We start from the raw sequence: 20,798 nt of genomic DNA, 5'->3' as shown, positions 1-20,798 counted from the left end.
TCGTTCCAATTTTACGTTTTCCTTCGTAAATTTGGGTAAATCAATAGTATTTACCTTATACTATAGCTTTGAGGAAAAATCACAAGATGTCACGCAAACAGCACTGAAAGGCTCCTCTACAGAGCAACACTCAGCTACACAATGCCTCTGCGCGAAGGTACGCAAAAACGGCGGGAACTTCCGATTGGAAGTAGTACCATATACTGTTCACTAGGTGGTAGCACCGTACAGAGGTGGGAAATGTGAATCTCACGGGACTAGGAGCGAGTACATTGTAGTGGGAAGCATGTTTCCCACGGCTCACGAAAGGGTTAAAACTTTACAAGGTCAACTGCCCACTAAGGCTTTTTAAGTATTTTAAACGTGACTGACCGTGTACTAAACACTATATCAGGGCGCCACACAACGTTCTTAAAATTTTGAGAACGATGTTTGCTTCCTAAGTCATTTGCATCAACAGCAGCATGTTGTTGTTGTATCTTCAGTGCAGAGACTGGTTTGATGCAGCTCTCCATGCTACTCTATCCTGTGCAAGCTGCTTTATCTCCCAGTACTTACTGCAACCTACATCCTTCTCAATCTGTTTAGTGTATTCATTTCTTGGTCTCCCTCTACGACTTTTACCCTCCACGCTGCCCTCCAATACTAAATTGGTGATCCCTTGATGCCTCAGAATATGCCCTACCAACCGGTCCCTTCTTGTGGTCAAGATGCGCCACAAATTTCTCTTCTCTCCAATTCTATTCAATATCTCCTCATTAGTTATGTGATCTACCCATCTAATCTTCAGCATTCTTCTGTAGCACCACATTTCGAAAGCTTCTATTCTTTTATTGTCTGAACTACTTATCGTCCACGTTTCACTTCCATACATGCCTACACTCCATACAAATACTCTCAGAAACGACTTCCTGACACTTAAATCTATACTCGATGTTAAATTTCCCGTTTTCAGAAACCCTTTCCTTGCCATTGCCAGTCTACATTTTGTACCGTCTCTACTTCGATCAGTTATTTTGCTACCGAAATAGCAAAACTAATTTAATTCGAGTACATACCATTATCCTCTTCTTGCATTTGTTGATGTTCATCTCAAATCCTCCTTTCAAGACTGTCCATTCCGTTCAACTGCTCTTCCAGGTCCTTTACTGTCTCTGACAGAATTACAATGTCGTCAGCAAACCCCAAAATTTGTATTTCTTCTCCACGGATTTTAATGCCTACTCCGAATTTTTCTTTTGTTTCCTTTACTGCTTGCTCAATATGCAGATTGAACAACATGGGGGATAGGCTATAACCCTGTCTCACTTCCTTCCCAACCACTGCTTCCCTTTCATGTCCCTCGACTGCCATCTACGACATTTGCATGAACAGCACCATATTTGCTTAAAATCTGTTATACGAATCACTCTGAAGATGCCTCAAATGAGGCGATAAGCATTATTGGCAAAGAAAAAAAAATAAAACCTGTTTCGCACCCAAGACTGTTTATCCCTTCAAAACATTTAGCACTGGTTCTTGTACCCTACCGCGATTAATCGGAAAATGTTATAATTAATTCTTTGTATGTTTACAGAAAGACCTGCGTCGCAGTACCGTAGCACGACACTAGAGGAGCGAAAACAAAATGCCACCCACTGACGAAATGGAGTATCATATGGCAATCCGTTTTCGGTATTTGAATGGGGAGAAATATGCTGCAACAATCCATGGTGTGCTGGCGGAGCTTGTTACATTTATGGCTAATTAGCCCTGGCAGAAGAGGTAAAGAGATAAAATATTATTTGAACCACGTGGGCAACACATTCTGCGTCATCTTTCATGATAACGCGCCGGGTCCGTGGATGAGACGTGAAATGGCAGAGAAGGTCCGTGCGTGATCACCTGAAAGAAATGTGTCGTCTCCCACTGGGTATCCCTTAAAAGGAAGCATTGCCGTTTCTGCAGTACGACTGACAGAACAGGTACGAACAGAATAGCCGTTTTTCAAATAAAAAGGCAGTGTCTGTTGCAGGTATTGGTTTTAAAATGGATGCATTTCGCACTAGTGGCGTATCTTCAAAATTTCTGTAGATTAAGAACAAGTGTGTTACATAAAGTTGTGACCACGAGCCCATCCTGCCCCTCCTAAGTAATTATTGACTTCAGTAACTTATAAAAACAACTACCTTAGAAGCGTAAACTGCACTATTCAAAAAGTAAAGATGAATGGACCGTAATCGCAATCGTCAAACATACCTAGACAATATTGTGTGTTATGGAAGCATAATGAGAAACTGTTTAATTTTTAATGGCTTGCGAGAGGAAAAGTTAGAGCTGCGACCTGGTAAGTACGAGATCTTGGGTCATTGTCTAACTAATAAAGGGATCACCCTTTACATGATATGGGTGGAGCGAGAGTCAAGTACTTTCCACAGCCAAGGACAAAGAAATAATTCAAAGGGTTCTTTGGATTTATCGCGTACTCTCGCAAATTTCTTGCGAATTTTAGTAAAATCGAGAAGCCTATACACGAACTGCTAAAGAAAGACAAAAGAATGATTTTCAAGAACTGAAACAGACAGACAAAATAATGCTTTTCAAGAACTAAAAGAGAAACTAGTTAATCCAACGCTACTTCAGTGCCCACATTTTACAAATATCGTGGCAACAGATGAGAGCAGTTCAGCTGTAGGACGATCTTGGCCCAAGGCAAAAAAGTGGTGAAGATTTGCGCATTGCGTACACATCTAGATCATTAAACAGGGTACATAAAGAACTGTTGGCTGTAGCACTTCCAGGAAGGCAGTTATTACTATACATATACGTAGAATGGTTTGTAGAGGTGACAGACCACAAGCCATTAAAATGGCTATTCAGTGTAAAGGATCCAAGTCCAAGACCCGAAGTGGAGATTTAAACTTGAGGAATATGACTATGACGTAATTTACAAGCCGGGTAGGCCGAATAGCAATGCAGACGCTCTTAGTAGGACACGGCCTACTGAGAATACCGATAATGACAGAGGTCAGCTGGAGGGAAAGAACAAGGGTAATTAGGTGAACGTGGGACAAACCCAAGCGAGCAATGAAATAGGACGTGATGAGATATCAGTTAATGCAAAAGCAACAAATGATGAAAAATCCTGAGGAAACGCGCCGGATGCTAATTAAATGCATGATAATCTATTGGGAGGAGACCAGGCCATACATAAAACGTTCTAAAGGATAAAGAAGTTTAAGCAATGGAAAGGAATGAAACATGATGTGGACGAATACAGGTGTAAGTGTCCGTCTTGCCAAAAGAATAAGCTTACACAGTCGAAGACAAGATGCCGTCAGAAATAACAGACACAGCGGAAAGTCTATTCGAAGAGAGCTCAGTTGACATTGTAGGCCTTTTAAATTCGTGAAGCACAAGTGAGCAATACATGCTAACATTCCAAGATAACTTCAGTAAGTTTACATCAGGCATGCCAATAGAGCGTCAATATGCTGAGATAGTAGCAGAATCGTTTTTACAACAGTTTTAAGGTATGGAATTCCGGTAGTAGCTCTAATTGAACAACGGTAAAATTTTTAAGTTATCTTTCCAAGAGATTTTGTAAATTGTTGCATAGTAGTAAGATACACGCAACGGCATGCCACACAGTGCATTGGAGAGAAGTCTCCACACACTGCTAGAGTATCTGAGACAGCGACAGGAGACCAAAGTGGGACAAGTGGGTACCGCGTACAATCTTCGTATTCAACACACCACACAGCGTTACGAACTACACGCCATTTGAATTTACGTATAGCGGGAAACTAAACATCCCAGGAACATTGCAACGAGAATGCGCAAAGGTAAGTTATCACTACACCCCTATGTGAACAAAGTTAGAAATCAAGATACACAAGATGTAGCTAGAGAATCAATGATACAAAACGAATGGGCTAACAAATAAACTGTATGATTAACGACAAAATCTACCACCACCACCACCACCACCACCACCACCACCACCACTACTACTACTACTACTACTACTACTACTGCTGCAGTAGTAGCAGTAGTAGCAAATACAGCAAGAGCTAAACAACTGAAAACAGATTATGGAGTTTCAAAAATAAGTACGTCTTCAGGACCTTAGTATGATAATTAAGGAAAAGTAGAAATCCACAGTACCACACAGAGGATTGAAACATACGTAAACTGAACGTTTTCAGAAGACAAAGATACGGTAAAATAACTGTACGGAGGTGTAGGGGCACGGTAAAAGAACTTAATGTAGTTTTAACGGATTGTTGTTTGCAAAACCAACAGGTGACATGTCACATAGGAAAGCTAATAGTTCAGAGGCTGGTTCACCAGATGATACGCCATGAGACAAAAAACCAAGAGAGGCCTGTTTAACTTGCTCGGTGAGGTAATTAAAATGCTATTTTTTACACTACATTAGACTGATGCTACATATTACAGGAATACACAGAGGATATGTAGAGGGATACGAAAGATCTTTTAAGGAGCAGTTGGCAATGGTAAGAGCAACATTATCAGGGGTAAACAGAACACTAAGAGCAATAAAAAACGAAGACGTTAAAATTTGTGGTGGAAAGCTAGAAAGGTTCATTACTTCGTATGTTGAGGAGGTAGACATCGGATTTAAAAGAGTTGCAACGTACGTAACCACACATCAACAAGAAGTAACACTAGCAGATGTATTCGGTATATAAAATAGTATAAACAAATGAGAAGTGCTATAGTTTATACATAGAAAGGTGTATTGCAGCCTCACATCATAAACCAGTCACAAATTGTGAAATTTCTCAGTCTGATGCAAGAAGCATGTTCGACGAGATTTCGGGATTGCAGCTACTCATCGTAAATTTCACTCTACGATATTTCGGTGGGACACCTGCCAGTCTTCTTCAGGTGAGCCGTTACACGTTAGACGACAAGCTGCAATCCCAAAATCTCTTCGAACATTTAATTTACCGGGAAAATTTTAAATTTCACAGCAGGAAGCATGTTAGGATGTTTGATAAATGTCTCCTTGTAGATAACATGTTTAGCTTATACAAAATGTTCCTTTCACCACAGGAAACCACTCAGAAGGTAAGTGTATTTTCTTCAGCGAGAAAAGAAGTACTTAGACTAATTATCGACAGAGCAATTTGTAGACAACCAATTTCTCTCTCACGTACTTTCGACCAGGAAGAGTGAATATGACAACAGAATTATCGTATTATAGCAAAGTATATGGACATCTTTAAATAATGAGTGGTTATGCACAGTTTGTAAGGAAGGTCTGGCAGCGTTAAACAAGCCCTGAGAGATGTAGTGCTAAGAGGAATTGGGAAAAATAATATAATACAGTAAATGTAACTACGCACCAACACAAATGAAAATGAGGCAATACCACGAATAGAGTTGCAAATTTATTGTTGCGAAGTTAAAAACAGAAACCAAACCTTTCTTTGCTAAATTTAGAGTTATCACTAGATCTTGTGGTCACACAGATGAATTAAAGGGTACTTGAAAGCACCTAATTGTTTAGATCAAATGATTAATGAACAGCAGAAAAGGATAACACACTAAGTAAATGACATACTATTCTATCACTCCATATGTGATTGTAACCTTAATTATACTAGTTATATTAACTTCGTGCTGCAGACACTGTAAATGTTGTAAAGTGTGTTTTAGATTTCTGTATGTGGTGTGTGTTCTTTCGGACAAGTCCGAAAGAACAGACACCATTTCTGATCCAGCAGGCATTATGAATTAAGACGCAAAGGAACTACAGACTTGGGCTGCAAGTGGGCAAGGATTGAAATCTACGGGGAAATTTGAAAATTTGTTCTGGACAGGAATTCGAATCAGGTCTCCTCCTTGGCACTTCCTCTGACCACTCCGGACACAGTGGTCATTGCAACCGCAAGGGGCACTAAATTAGTAATGTGTGGTTAAGCTGAGAATCTGAGTCTGACAGGAGGCGTGCTAGGGCAGTCTGCGCAGTTGCTATGACCAATTGTCCAGATGGCTTAGTGGTCAGAGCAACTGCATAGTAAGCTGGAGACCCAGGTTCAAATCCTGATCCAGCACGAATTTTCAAATCGCCCTATCGATTTCAGTTAATGCTGCTTGCAGCCCATGTGGAATACCTTTGTGTTTTAGACTTACATGGAATTACTTTTATAACAATAATAGTTGCGGAAAGGTATGTGTAAGAACTATCATCGTAAACCGATCTACAGAAAATTCAATGGTACGAAGAGCTCTTACTAGTACTCCTGACGAAATAGAAATGTATGAAAAAGTTCCAAATGGGCAAAAAGCCTCAGTACGTCAGAAACAGACCAATTGTCAAGTATAAAATGTAGTTATTCCACTTATGAAGTAATTGTTTCAGAGGCAAATATAATGTAAATTTTGTGGTGTCGCCGCCAGACACCACACTTGCTAGGTGGTAGCCTTTAAATCGGCCGCGGTCCGTTAGTATACGTCGGACCCGCGTGTCGCTACTATCAGTGATTGCAGACCGAGCGCCGCCACTCGGCAGGTCTAGAGACACTTCCTAGCACTCGCCCCAGTTGTACAGCCGACTTTGCTAGCGATGGTTCACTGACAAATTACGCTCTCGTTTGCCGAGACAATAGTTAGCATAGCCTTCAGCTGGGTCATTTGCTACGACCTAGCAAGGCGCCATTACCAATTACTATTGATGCTGTAAAACATGTACCGTCAAGAGCGATGTTCACCAATTATGGATTAAAGTATTCCAGCAGCTCCGTACTTTTTTTTACTAGTCTCAATTCCTTTAACTGTTCCAGACCTCACGCCAGCCTGCGTGAGCTTAAACGCGTGCCTGTCGGCTTCCTCCTAGTGGATTGGCTGTCTTGCCAGTCCACAACAAATTTCATTGTGAACAGAATGTGTGTTATTGTAAAGAAAAATAAACTGAATATCTGTAAAGTGATAAAATATAAACATTAAAAAATAATTTTACTTGGCCGACGAAGTCGAAAAATCGATGAAAAAGCCCTATTTTTTCAAATGGCCGCCATTTTTTTCCTATTGTCCAAATGACTTGAGCGAGGTACAACTCTAAAGAACCTTATATACTTCACCAACGTCAACTCAATTTTGATTTGAGGCGAGCCAGCTAACCTGTGACATACTGCGAGTGGTGGTCTGCATCGAAATTGTGTTTTGTTCCGACGGCACTTCCGCCTTTGCTCTTCGACATTTCCGGTCGAAAAAATTCCAGTTTTTAGAGGAAACATCAATAAACATTTTGACCAAATATCCCAGGAAAATGTCTGAAAGAACATGCTTTTTTCGGGCCAAATACTGTAAAACTCCCCTTAAGGGAGCGACTAAGATTTTGTCCCGTGAGCTGACTGCTTAACCGTTCTGAAAGTGGAGGGAATGAGCAGACGGTACCTGGGGGTCGCGGCAGCGGTCGCAGCGGCAGAGGAAGCCCTTGGTGTCGAGCAGGTGGGCGCGCCGCGCGGCCGTGCCCCACATCAGCGGCGCGTACGACGTGGTGAGCTCCTGGCCGCGGGCTACGTCGACGGCGGCGCGCACCACCATGGCGTGCTGCGCGTCGTAGCCGTGCGTGGTGTTGGGCGAGCACGCGTGGTTCATCATGGCGGCCAGCGGGTAGAGGCCGCGCAGCCGCCCCGACAGCGCCTCCGGCCGCCGGCTGCCGTCCAGCGGTGTCTCGAACGCGTTCGTGTCCAGCACGCGCGCCGCGCGCCCCGCCGCTCGCAGGCGCTCCGGGGGGACCCGCCCCCCACACAGCCGCGACAGCAGCTCCATCTGCCGGCACCACCTTCACTCACAGGCCTCCGGCAGGCGCAGATCGTGAGAAACCCAGCTCACAGTATCAGCGATACACTACAGGGTGACCAACCCTTAACGCAACCGCCGGCAGCCAGCTAGCTGGTGGAGAGTATACTTCCCCTCCACTGCGAGGCTTATTTGTAGAATTATTGCACAGATAGCATGTGTGTGTTAGACAACGGAATACTGTGTATTGATTGAAAGTGTTGCAAGCGAAACTGCCGAAATGCAAGCGAAACTGCCGAAATGCAAGCGAAACTGCCGAAATCCAAGCGAAACTGCCGAAATCCAAGCGAAACTGCCGAAATCCAAGCGAAACTGCCGAAATCCAAGCGAAACTGCCGAAATGCAAGCGAAACTGCCGAAATGCAAGCAAAACTGCCGGCCGAAATGCAAGCAAAACTGCCGGCCGAAATGCAAGCAAAACTGCCGGCCGAAATGCAAGCAAAACTGCCGGCCGAAATGCAAGCAAAACTGCCGGCCGAAATGCAAGCAAAACTGCCGGCCGAAATGCAAGCAAAACTGCCGGCCGAAATGCAAGCAAAACTGCCGGCCGAAATGCAAGCAAAACTGCCGGCCGAAATGCAAGCAAAACTGCCGGCCGAAATGCAAGCAAAACTGCCGGCCGAAATGCAAGCAAAACTGCCGGCCGAAATGCAAGCAAAACTGCCGGCCGAAATGCAAGCAAAACTGCCGGCCGAAATGCAAGCAAAACTGCCGGCCGAAATGCAAGCAAAACTGCCGGCCGAAATGCAAGCAAAACTGCCGGCCGAAATGCAAGCAAAACTGCCGGCCGAAATGCAAGCAAAACTGCCGGCCGAAATGCAAGCGAAACTGCCGGCCGAAATGCAAGCGAAACTGCCGGCCGAAATGCAAGCGAAACTGCCGGCCGAAATGCAAGCGAAACTGCCGGCCGAAATGCAAGCGAAACTGCCGGCCGAAATGCAAGCGAAACTGCCGGCCGAAATGCAAGCGAAACTGCCGGCCGAAATGCAAGCGAAACTGCCGGCCGAAATGCAAGCGAAACTGCCGGCCGAAATGCAAGCGAAACTGCCGGCCGAAATGCAAGCGAAACTGCCGGCCGAAATGCAAGCGAAACTGCCGAAATGCAAGCGAAACTGCCGAAATGCAAGCGAAACTGCCGAAATGCAAGCGAAACTGCCGAAATGCAAGCGAAACTGCCGAAATGCAAGCGAAACTGCCGAAATGCAAGCGAAACTGCCGAAATGCAAGCGAAACTGCCGAAATGCAAGCGAAACTGCCGAAATGCAAGCGAAACTGCCGAAATGCAAGCGAAACTGCCGAAATGCAAGCGAAACTGCCGAAATGCAAGCGAAACTGCCGAAATGCAAGTGTTCTACTCGCTAAAGTGTGTTCATGCATGATTCACTCTTTAGTGCAGAATCAGCACGTGCCGTAAACAGGTTATTCCAGAGGAATTTCACGATGTTCAGGTTCCTAATCGGACTGAGTTTCATCGATTGATAAATTTTGTGGAACGAGGATTTTTCTTCACAGGAAACAGACAACCATGTACAGTTCTCGCAGAAAAACTATCGATAACTTTGGGCATGCTCTGGTAAGATCTCTTAGAAAATCACGTCGATATGTTTCTCAGCAAAGGGCAATTTCCTATGGCTCTTTTCAAACTGTTACGAAGTTGCTGAAGTTACAGCCCTATATAACAACCACAGTGCAACAACTTAAACAGGGTGACTGACCAAAAACGTTACGGTTTTGTGAAAGAAATTTGAAAAAGGTGCATGGGAGCAATTTACCCTCAGCTTACTTTTTGGACGAATCATGGTTTTTCCTAACTGGAAAAGTTAATCCACAAAATAACCGTTACTCGAGTTTTCAAAAGCGTTACTTAATACACGAGGCTCTCTTGCATGATAAAGAAATAGTGTATTATGCTATTAGTGGCTAGAGTACTTTTTCCAGGAAACAACAGCGAGATATGTGAGAAAAATTTGGGACCTTTTTGGCCAATTAACTGAAAGAGAATGTGCTTTTGCGACTTTTCAGCAGGGCTCTGTGACAACACATACAGCCAATTTCTTGCTACAGGAAATTCACATGACGTGTTCCAATGTAGATTGATCATTAACAACAAGTCGCCTCCTCATTCTTCAATTTAACCCTCTGTGATTTTTGTCTTTTGGGGGCATTAAAAGAGAAAGTGTAGAAATCAAATCCATACACTTCAGATGAACTTAAAACTAACATTCGTCAAGATATTCCTGCCATTTCTCAGACAGAACAGAGTAACGAGCAATTTCCCAACTAGATGTCAGAAATGATTCAACAACGGAGGGAGACACTTCCAGCATCTCCTTGCTTATGAAACGTGAGTAATTTACATTTATTTCTAAGTGTTTATGTTTTGTATGTAACTAAGAACTGGCACGACAAACCATACTAATATTTCTTTCAGACCTATCACTCCCGCAGTGGGCACCATAGCTGGCCTATCCTGCCAGAAGCGAGCCCTGAAAGCGATTGAGTTAACGATTGATTAACCTGTAGAAGTAGTCTCAGTTAGTTATAATAAGGCATAGCCACGCAAAGTGCACAAGTAAACTGTCCCAGTCGGTCCAAAAATAAATTACATAGGCAGCCTGACATACAACATAAGTAAAAAGGTTAACACTGTATTGAATGAACTACACATAAAATAGAAAATATGGCATGAAAAACTCTAAAACTAGCCCATAGAATTTAAAATAAAGAAATCCCCCAAGCTGGCAATTTCATCTATTTCAATATAATAAATCGGTACACGAAAATACCATTAGCTGAGAGAACTAAAATTATAAGGGACAATCTCCTCAGACATAGAAAGGAAATCTCTGATGACACTTATCAAAGCATGAAATTACTATAACTCACTATCACATGATTACTTTGAATTTTATAAGAGAATACACACACAAAAATGCGGTACCAATGAGAAATTGCGTAGCAGGTACTATCGCAGACATTTCTCAGTGCAGAAGAAGAAAAACTTCTTAACTCCAGTTCCCCATCCCTCAACAAAATTATTTATTACTGGTATGTAGATGATACATTACTACTAAATTAAGACAATGATATACAGACAATTCACCAGCAATTAAACAATCTGCACCCAAAAGTAAAATTTACAATAGAAACAGAAAACAACAAATCCATAAATTTCTTAGACCTAAAAATAAGCAACTACAATTAGCAGTACAAATTTTAGATTTATAGAAAACTTACAACTACAAACATCAATAAAAATTTATTCCATCCCAGGTCACAAATACGCATACTTTAAATCAATGATCAATAGAACTAAATTTGCTGCTGGTAGAAAAAGCAGTAAAACAGATTCAACACTGTAATTAACAGCACAAAAACTAATTTCGACCCATCTGTAGCACTCAAAATCTATCAGTAAGCCTAAATCAAACAACATACATGAAGACGTAACATTGAGAAGAGATGACAATACCAAAGGCAAACCGATATATGTACCAACAACATGTATAGGTAACACATCATACACAATAAACAAATTGTTAAAAATACAGAAATACAACTAACATTTTGAACTAACAACTTACAAAACTGATAACAACAACAACAACAACAACAACAAGCGATCTCCTCTAATCCAGTTGTATACAAAATTTCCTGTGACGACAGCAACAGCTTCTTCACTGGACACACGGAACGAAGTTTTAGTATAAGATTTAAAGAACACACCAGAGACTGCAAAAGCAACCAATCAAGTTTTTACCTACACTTAACAATTAATCACAAACTGAACATAATAGAAAATACTTTGAAAATTCTACATAGGAAACTAAAATATCAAAGCAAGAAAATTTTGGAAGAATTAGAAATTTATACGAACATACAGACAGATGTACGAAGAGATCTTAAAAGAACAAATGGATCTCAAACATTTAAATTGAGTGGAAAACTTTATTACCATGATAGAAAAAAAAACTAGACGTATTAAGATCACATGTCTACATAATGCAAAATATCCATGACAAAAAAATCTGACTACCTAAGGTATAATTTACTTCAATGCATCACTGGAACGACCGTCGTTTCACAAGTGTCAAAAAGTAACCCAAAATTTCTAAGGAACGTAAATACATGATCTATATTAACAGTGCAGTTAATAAATGAAATTACTTTCCAAAATGTTTTATGGACTCATTCCATCTAGACGGAAGTATAATATCATTGTACTGTGACATAGGTGTAGAATAAAACGCATTATAAATGAATTGTCAAATAGGAACACTCGAAAATGGCACAAATGCCAAAACAAGCTTGTTGTGAACATATGTTAAAACGGCAAGAAAAACTATTTACAGCTAATTATGTAAAAGGACAGAGAAAATTGTCATAAATTAGATCAGGAAGAGAGACACTAAATATATATGAGTTTTGCTATTGGGGCAGCAAAGTAACTGATGGAGGCCGAAGCATAGAGTGCAGCTGTCGGCGGCCACTGTGTCGGACGATGCTTACAGTTCCCGAAAAGATACCTAACACAAACTTTACAGCATGCCCCAGTTGGGGCTGAAGAGTAGAATAACTACTATCCACCACGAATTCTGCGAGCAGAATTCGAAGTGATTCACTACCAGCGGACGAAGTGTCATCTTAGTTCCTCCTGTCTTCCCCGTAACATTCGCTCCTTCTTCGAGGGTCAATACGAGCCTTTCACCAGCAGGCATCCAATGACAGATGTCAGTTCTCCGGGAGCGTCCTCTCACTTCTCTACGTCGAACCAGGCTGACCAAGGAAATTCCCGCATTTTCGCGGCCAGAGGCCTACAGCTAAAGAAAGGAATCTGTTTTGGCTCTGTCCTGTCGGTACCTCAAAACGAGCGCATTTTTGTGTTAAACCATATTTCCTACGACCTTCATAAGATTTCTATCTGCTATATACAACAGCGGCCAGCTGCAGGTATTTTGGGACGAGAAAGTTTCAGTCTCTCACTTTCAGTATCCTCACAGCTCGCCTGCCGTGTTCTGTCTAGAGTATGGAGCCATGAACACCTGTAGCTTCCACAGAGCCTGCATAGTGTCCACCGGCATACTGGCGCTATCTTCTCTGCATTCGACACTCAAGGCTCATTGTTGCCCGCCTTCCGGGAGTTTAACCATACTTTACAACACCCTTGCTGCACAGAAACGCTTTAGGAACGTGAGGTCGATAGTAATCTCTTAGAATTTCAACAGTCCCTCTGTGGTCGTGTGATCTGCTGTCTGTGACATTGCTAGCCCAGCCAAATGTAATTCTCAAGAAATAAAAGCCTACGAGTACTACATGCATTGGCACACATTATCGGATAATCTTTGCTTTTATTAAAGGAATATGCTATTTTCAAATCAAATGAATTCTATCGACATATGACTATAAATTACATCTCAAATGTCGATAATGTGGAAGTCGCCGAAACCATAAGTTTTGCCGCCTTTCACACACTCAACCTAATGTAAGATCTCAGCAGCCCAACGTGACTGCCACCCAATGGTAAAGACCGTGTTGTTGCATATACAGCCACGTCACGAGTCAAGAAGTGGGGGTTTGTTCAGCATGCAGGTACACAGAACAGAGCGACGAACTCCGCAGCACCACGAACTATTGGTACGGTGACCACTGAAGCGGCTTCTCTAGATGTGGCAGCTGAGAGGGCGTGCTGTCAGTGGTGCCCCATTCAACAACCACTGGACACAGGACTGGTACCATGTTGTCTTTCAGGATGAACCCTGGTCTGCCCACCGCACTACAGTAGCGCATGACTGTGTATAGGAACCGAGAAGAGTGGACGCTGCCATATTACCTTCATAATCGTCATATTGGCCTAGCACTTTGCGTGACGCTATGCTATACCATTGGGTACACAAAACGATCTCCTTTGAATCGCATGGCCAGTAGTTTGCATTGCAGGTGTTACGTTTCTAACGAGCTAAGGCTAGTGGGTGTGACTTACTTTCGATGAGTTAATGAGTTTCCGACAAGGCACCTCAAAACCGCTGTTGTACGTGCTGTCCCGATCCAGCTCTTTTAGAGTGTTCGACTGTTGCTCAAGCAAGCATGTTTTTCAGATTCATCAGCCAGAAAGCATCTGATCGTGGATTGCCGAGAGCACCGCATGCCATCAGCCGCCAGGCACTACAGCTGATGGATTCCGGGTTAGAGATCAAGCAGATTGGAGTGACGTACCATTATATATTATCCAAACTCAGTTTGGCTCGATGGCCAACTAGCCTGTGGTGGGAACTGTACTAAATTTCACACCCTACACACACCCAAAGCGCCTACAGTTTTAATCACGCATTGCACTTACTATACATTAAAATGGCTCTAAGCACTATGGGACTATACATGGTACTCAAAATAAGATATCGTTTTAAATCTTTTCTCGTATTGCAGCTTTCACGTTCAGAAGACTAACACTATTTGTGTGTAGCATGTAAACCGTATAGTTAGCAGTGCTGCTCGTGGGGAGAGTGGACTTTCCCGGAAGAACCATGAAACTGCTGTGTGGGACACCAAGAGACAGTACTCCATCCAGCAGTGTAGTGCAGTGCATGGTGATGTGCCTGGATTCTTTTCACTTGCGTTCCTTGCTTCAGTTACGTTAGTTTCTTATTTGTATTTTGTGTATAGTGCTGAAGAATTTACTGATAAACACTCCAAGCGTGTTTGCGCACTGTGCACCACGCAAAAAAAAAAGTTCGAGAAAGATCGGTATAACTTTGTCGAACAGCCTCTGTGCGCTTCTTGTGAGTGGGGTATTACCCGCTAAATCTTCAGTTTCCGTATAGAGAACAATTGCAGTTAAGCGTTTGCTAAGTTTTGTTGTACACTGTGACAAGCGGCTTGTAGACTACAATGTTCAATACAATATTTGACGAATGCGTATTGTATAGTTTTTATTGTAACAATTTTCACAAAAAGGTGTACACGGCACAACGAATTCAGAAAACATTAAAAACTTGTGTTTTTAGGTTTCGTAAGTTCCCTGAGAAGTACGAAGTCTCGCAATGCAGTATTGTTTAGTTTCTTCTCTGTCGTAATCTGCGCACATGCACTGAAGACTAACGTTTCCTTTTGGGGACACGAAATAGTAAATAGAACAACTTTAGCTCCTGCAGTAAGACTTATAATGCCTTTATAACAGAGCAAAAATCTGATGATCGCATCTCCAGCCAAAACGATTTATGAATGCAGAAGACCGGTATGGGATACGGTACCTAAAATATTTAATGTACAAAATAAGCGAGCGCAGCTGTCATTGATAAAATGTCAAAAGTAATAGAAGCTGTTCCCGACACAGAAGAAACCATTTCGAAACCTGTAGCTGCGTCTGACCCAACATCTGAATATTGAGCAAAGACGTCTTTTGAAGATGAAGTAATTAGATTAAACAAAATTATTCATATCCAAACTTTTTTGTCTAAACAGCGCGACACAACTTCGCCGTATTAAAAGAATGGGATCACGAGCCAAACTATTTGTTAATACAGAAGAGTGGTATGGAATACGAAAACTGCTGTAATTTTTATGTATTTACGGACAAACAGCAGTTTCCGTCAAGCATCTATCTTAAAGCCACGGATACCATTACATAAACTTAAAGGAAGGTTCCTTGTAACGATATTCGTCTAATGAAGAAAATTGATTCTCCTAGTGGAGACGTGTCAGCGTTTGGTGGTTTTGTGATACCGTTCTTTACATTATTGATGCGTTGGAAAATGGAGAGAAGTGTTGTATCTCCCCCAATAGACACCATGTGAATTATGGAATAAGGTTAGTCCTTTTAGTCGTAAGGATTGGCACAAAATTCAAATAATAAAAGAAAAGCATTTTTTAAACATATTGACTTCCGGTACTTTCCGATAAAATAGGTTTATGTTTTTCTGAAGTCTTATCACGATTCCACTGAAGAGAGCACAAGGAGCAAAATGGAAGATGAAAATCATTTGTGTGGCACGACGGAAGTGGAAGGTGCGTGGGGCTTGTGTGGTTATGAACGCTTAACAAAATTTGTTACTGGGTCTAAAAATCCCAGAGCCCGTAAAGAATAAGAAACAAGCAAAGAACTCAATGCTTAGATTAACAAAATATCAAGTACGACATAATACAAGATTATAAACCATTAAACAACATTCCCCGCAAGAATCAACTCTACAATAAAGGAGGCACAGATTCATATACTAAAGTAACACCCTTACACAATAAACAGAGAAGCCTTTTAGTAAAAGGGGCCCCAAATAACATGAAAAAACCATAGTAAAAAGGAGAATACCTAATAAAATAAAACCTATTACCCATAAACCGAATCTTAAATGCACCAGCAATAGGTTCAACTCTGTACTAGACAGGCAATACGAAAGAGAGAACATTAGCTGTAAAACCTACTCAGATGCACGCAGAAGGCATGAACGGGAAAAGGAAATTCAACAGCAATGGCAAATAAAATCGCTCTAGACACATTGACCAAGTAAAACTTTTTCAACTGAAAGCACTAGACCTAATGGCGGCCTTCTTGTGCGTCACAAATTTGATGAATAGACTATTTCAGTAGGCCACTCCTGACTCAACTGTGTGCATTAGGAGCCTGTACTGGCCGCAGAGGTTTCCTATACTAGTCATATCCGAAAACAATGGACAGGTGTCAGCTCTTCACTCCCAGCTATGCTGTGTTCCCTGGAACGGAGACGCCCAACACCATCTGATGCTCTGGCCAGAACTATGGCCGCTGTTGACAATCAGCCACCACCAACCTCGGATACCCGTATAAGAGGCTGTCTCGCTGCTTTGCCTCAAGCTTCCTGCTTCGTCTCTAAGCGGCAGCGCTTGTACTCCAAGCTGCTGGTGGTGTTCTTCACTGGCTGTTCCTAACTGCCTTCTCTTCACTGAGGTTATCCATCCGTTCGCTACAGAAATCTCCCCTATACACCATCTCAGCAATACCTGAGCCAGCCACACTGACACACAAAAACCAGCGTGGGCATTGCACCATGCACGGCCCCGCCACTGAACTGACGACTTGTCCACTAATGTCCGCAGCACCACACATTGGCTTTAAGTAGTAGTTGCCTATTAAGGTCCTATGAGCCAGAGTACCCATTCATGTCACATGGTTACACCACTCCTTGGCGTGGCGCTGCATCGACGTATCCATCGGACATGTGCACCTCCAGTGGTAGCAGGGACGCCAGAGACACACTGCGGCAGCTTCCGGCTGGAAAGGGAGATCAACTTTACCGAGTACAGCTAATTCATGGCGCATTTGTAAATTTCCTAATAGAAATATTTCAGCTTATGTCATGTTATTCCTGATTTTTAAAGTCAGTTTGCAACTGTGTTGTTGTGGTCTTCAGTCCAGAGGCTGGTTTGATGCAGCTCTCCATGCTACTCTATCTTGTGCAAGCTTCATCTCCCAGTACCTACTGCAACCTACGTCCTTCTGAATCTGCTTAGTGTATTCATCTCTTGGTCTGCCTCTACAATTTTTACCCTCCACGCCGCCCTCCAATACTACATTGGTGATCCCTTGATGTCTCAGAAGTTGTCCTATCAACCGATCCCTTATTTTAGTCAAGATGTGGCACAAATTTCTTGTTTCCTTAATGCCATTCAGTACGTCCTCATTAGTTATGTGATGTACCTATCTAATTTTCTGCATTCTTCTGTAGCACCAAATTCTCCTCTTGTCCAAACTATCATCCATGTTTCACTTCCATACATGGCTACACTCCATACAAATACTTTCAGAAACGACTTCCTAACACTTAAATCAATACTCGATGTTAACAAATTTCTCTGCTTCAGAAACGCTTTCCTTGCCATTGCCAGTCTACATTTTATATCCTCTCTACTTCGACCATCATCAGTTATTTTGCTCCCCAAATAGCAAAACTCCTTTACTACTTCGAGTGTCTGATTTCCTAATCTAATTCCTCAGCATCACCCAACTTAATTCGACTACATTCCATTACCCTCGTTTTGCTTTTGTTGATGTTCATCTTATATCCTCCTTTCAAGACACTTTCCATTTCGTTCAGCTGCTCTTGCAGGTCCTTTGCTTTCTCTGACAGAACTGCAATGTCATTGGCGGACCTCAAAATTTTTATTTCTTCTCCATGGATTTTAATTCCTACTCCGAATTTTTCTTTTCTTTAGTTTACTGCTTGCTAAATATACAGATTGAATAACATCGGGGATAGGCTACAACCCTGTCTCACTCCCTTCCCAACCCTGCGCCCTTTTCATGTCCCTCGACTCCGATAACTGCCATCTGGTTTCGGTACAAATTGTAAACAACCTTTCGCTCCCTATATTTGACTCCTGCCACCTTCATAATTTGAAAGAGTATTCGAGCCAACATTGTCAAATTTTTCTCTAAGTCTACAAATGCTGGAAATGTAGGTTTGCCTTTCCTTAATTGATCTAAGATAAGTGGTAGGATCAGCACTGCCTCACGTGTTTCAATATTTCTGCGGAATCCAAATTATTTAACTGTAATTCATGTCTCTTGGTATGAATGACAAAAGTAGAAAAAAATTTGAAAATAAGTATTTTATTGCCGCGTGTGATTTAGGAGGCGGCCGGCTTTCTAGTCACCTGGGCGGCGCGAGTGTCTATTGGATGTTAGTAACTTTCACAGCACTGAGTGAACTGTGCTAGATATGGTGCAACATTAGTCTAACATTCAGCAACTCTTATGATGTGAGCTATGTCGCTGAGCCTTTCCTTGTGAAGGAGCGAAACTGGACGCTGTACCTCATGGCGGTAGCGCGGGTGTTGGTGCGCCTGCAGCGCGGCCAGCAGCCTCTGGTCGGAGGCGGGCAGCGCCAGGCAGCGCACGGCGGCGCAGGCGCGAACCACCGGCCGCGGCCAGCCGCCCTCTGCCGGCGGACGCACCCCCCACTCCGCCAGCAGCGCGCACTCCCCAGAGTGGTGGTCCTCCTGGCCGTCGCCTGCAGCATCACACATGTTACCACTCTTACAACAAAAATATAAATTTCATTTTACCAACACGATTAATCCCTACTAGCTTACAGACTATCTGGACACAACATATTTTAACGTATTTTGCGTAACACACAAACTAACTTATTAAACGTAATCAAGAATGTGGTACAGTGGCGCGAGTGTGACACTGAGGTTAGAAATGATGAACGCAACGTAAAGCTGCATTGTTAAGCCTTATGTGAACACTATTTGACGTATTTTCGTCTCGGGTTCTTCTGCCGACGTTTAACGATTTTCCTGTCGTTGCGCCACCATGAGTGGCTGATGCTGTTAAAGATTCACCATTCATTGCTAGGGCCGGACTGGAGTCGATACTGTTGCCGGAGATTTTGCTCGACTGTATCTGTCGTGTAACGTCTGACAGCTTTTCCCGAAGTCATTACCGCTGTGGTTCACCTTTTCCTACCTTGTAAGTAGCCTATTTGTGTGTTTGCATGTTGGCAGTGCTACAGACTGTATTAATATAGCAGACAGCGCTCTATGGCCTCGGCAAGAGATTCTTTGGGTGGACAGACTAGCAGCTAGCGAGCGGATAGAGAAGGGTGTGGACATGATTTTCTTATGTGGAAACTCAGTGTTTGTAAGGACATGCATTGCAAAATGAGGATGGATGTAGTTGGTAATGTTTGTGTAATAGAATTATTGACAACTATATAATTTTGGGAACTGGATGTTACGCGAGTACAGTAAAATCATCTAAATACATTGCTCTTCAACAACAAAATCTTTCTTTTTCTAACCGTATGCCTCACAGTAGTTAGAGTCTACTGTAGTTAGAAACACTTTATTTGGCTGGCTGTAGTTGCTGCTTGCTGTAATTGTCGTTGTTCGTGTTATGAAGATTTTCTGTGAGGTAAGAGACTTATGAAAATGTGTGGGTTATTGTTAGGATTTCTTTCAAATCAAGACCATTCTTTTGTGTCAATTATTTGAAGCCATGTTGTCACTGTACAACAGTCAGATTGCGTTGGGCTTGTATAATGTTGGTAATAAATGAATAGGTTAAGTTGCATTTGTCAGGGAAAATTCTGTAGGTCAGTGTTTTAAATGATATAAATAAGTAGAGAGACTCAGTAGTTTCAACCTGCAACAGTCGTTCGCTGTAGGACAGGAATCTAAGATCAGTTGACTAAGGATTTCTCCTCTCTTTTCGAAATTTTTGTCATGATCGCGATCTCTGTGACTTTCCTTAACCTGTGTGTACGGAAGCTCTTCTCCACAGGGGGAACCTCTGTGTCGCCGATTTTTATGATGTGGTGGGTCTCAAATAGCATGTTGCATGTAGCGTCCAAGAAATGCGGTCTGAGGAGGAATGGGTACTCCATCAGTTGCACAAGAAATGTCACGAAACGTAGTATCAGGTGAAATGATGCTAAGGAAGAAGAAATATCAGCTACAATCTTTCTGCAGTTCGTACCCATGGTGACGTATATTGCACAAACACAGCGTAAAGATTTCTTATGAGCCGACCAATTAGATCAAAGACACAAGGGACCAATTCGGAACGTCTGGAATCTAACACATACCGTGTACACGTGGAAAAGTTTACGTTGTAATGTCTTGACGGTTCAACAAGACTAGGGTCATCGAACATAAACGGTAATACAGGCTGGGACAGATGGCGAAATCTGTCCTGGCAGACCACGCGCTGTGAGCCACTGACCACAAAGTTTTTTAACATAAGGTTTTCGCTGTAGGGGAAGCTGTTTGTTCAGCCAAGTCATAGAAATTCACAAATATGAAAAGAGTTTTAACGAGTAAAAATAAATCCTCAAGGTAAACGGATCCCGGATTTCTGTGCTGTATCAGTCGGGGGAACCACAGTGGTTCAGGCGTTGGAGCAACAGGTATCCTACATGTAAAAATCCTAAGGCCGGCTCGATTCCAGTCTGTCACCAACAAAGGAGGTTGAACCTGACAATGACAGCCATCGTGTCTGTGAAACGTCA

At 42.4% G+C, this 20,798-nt stretch overlaps 1 protein-coding gene across 2 annotated transcripts in view; it reads right to left on the bottom strand.

Moving 5' to 3' along the window:
- LOC126483819 (SET domain-containing protein SmydA-8-like) overlaps window positions 1-20,798 on the bottom strand; it is a 188,944-nt gene that overhangs the window by 93,343 nt on the left and 74,803 nt on the right. For both annotated transcript variants that reach the window (XM_050107017.1, XM_050107016.1), the window contains exons 3-4: window positions 18,598-18,794; window positions 7,408-7,785 (exon numbers count right to left, since the gene is read on the bottom strand). In XM_050107017.1, coding sequence (XP_049962974.1) covers window positions 7,408-7,785; window positions 18,598-18,794 — 575 coding nt within the window. The remainder of the gene's footprint in view (window positions 1-7,407; window positions 7,786-18,597; window positions 18,795-20,798) is intronic.

The sequence above is a fragment of the Schistocerca serialis genome, chromosome 6, assembly GCF_023864345.2.
Source record: "Schistocerca serialis cubense isolate TAMUIC-IGC-003099 chromosome 6, iqSchSeri2.2, whole genome shotgun sequence".
Taxonomy (NCBI): Eukaryota; Metazoa; Arthropoda; class Insecta; order Orthoptera; family Acrididae; genus Schistocerca; species Schistocerca serialis.
Note: the sequence above shows the minus strand (reverse complement) of the source record. Positions and strands in the feature narration are given on the sequence as shown.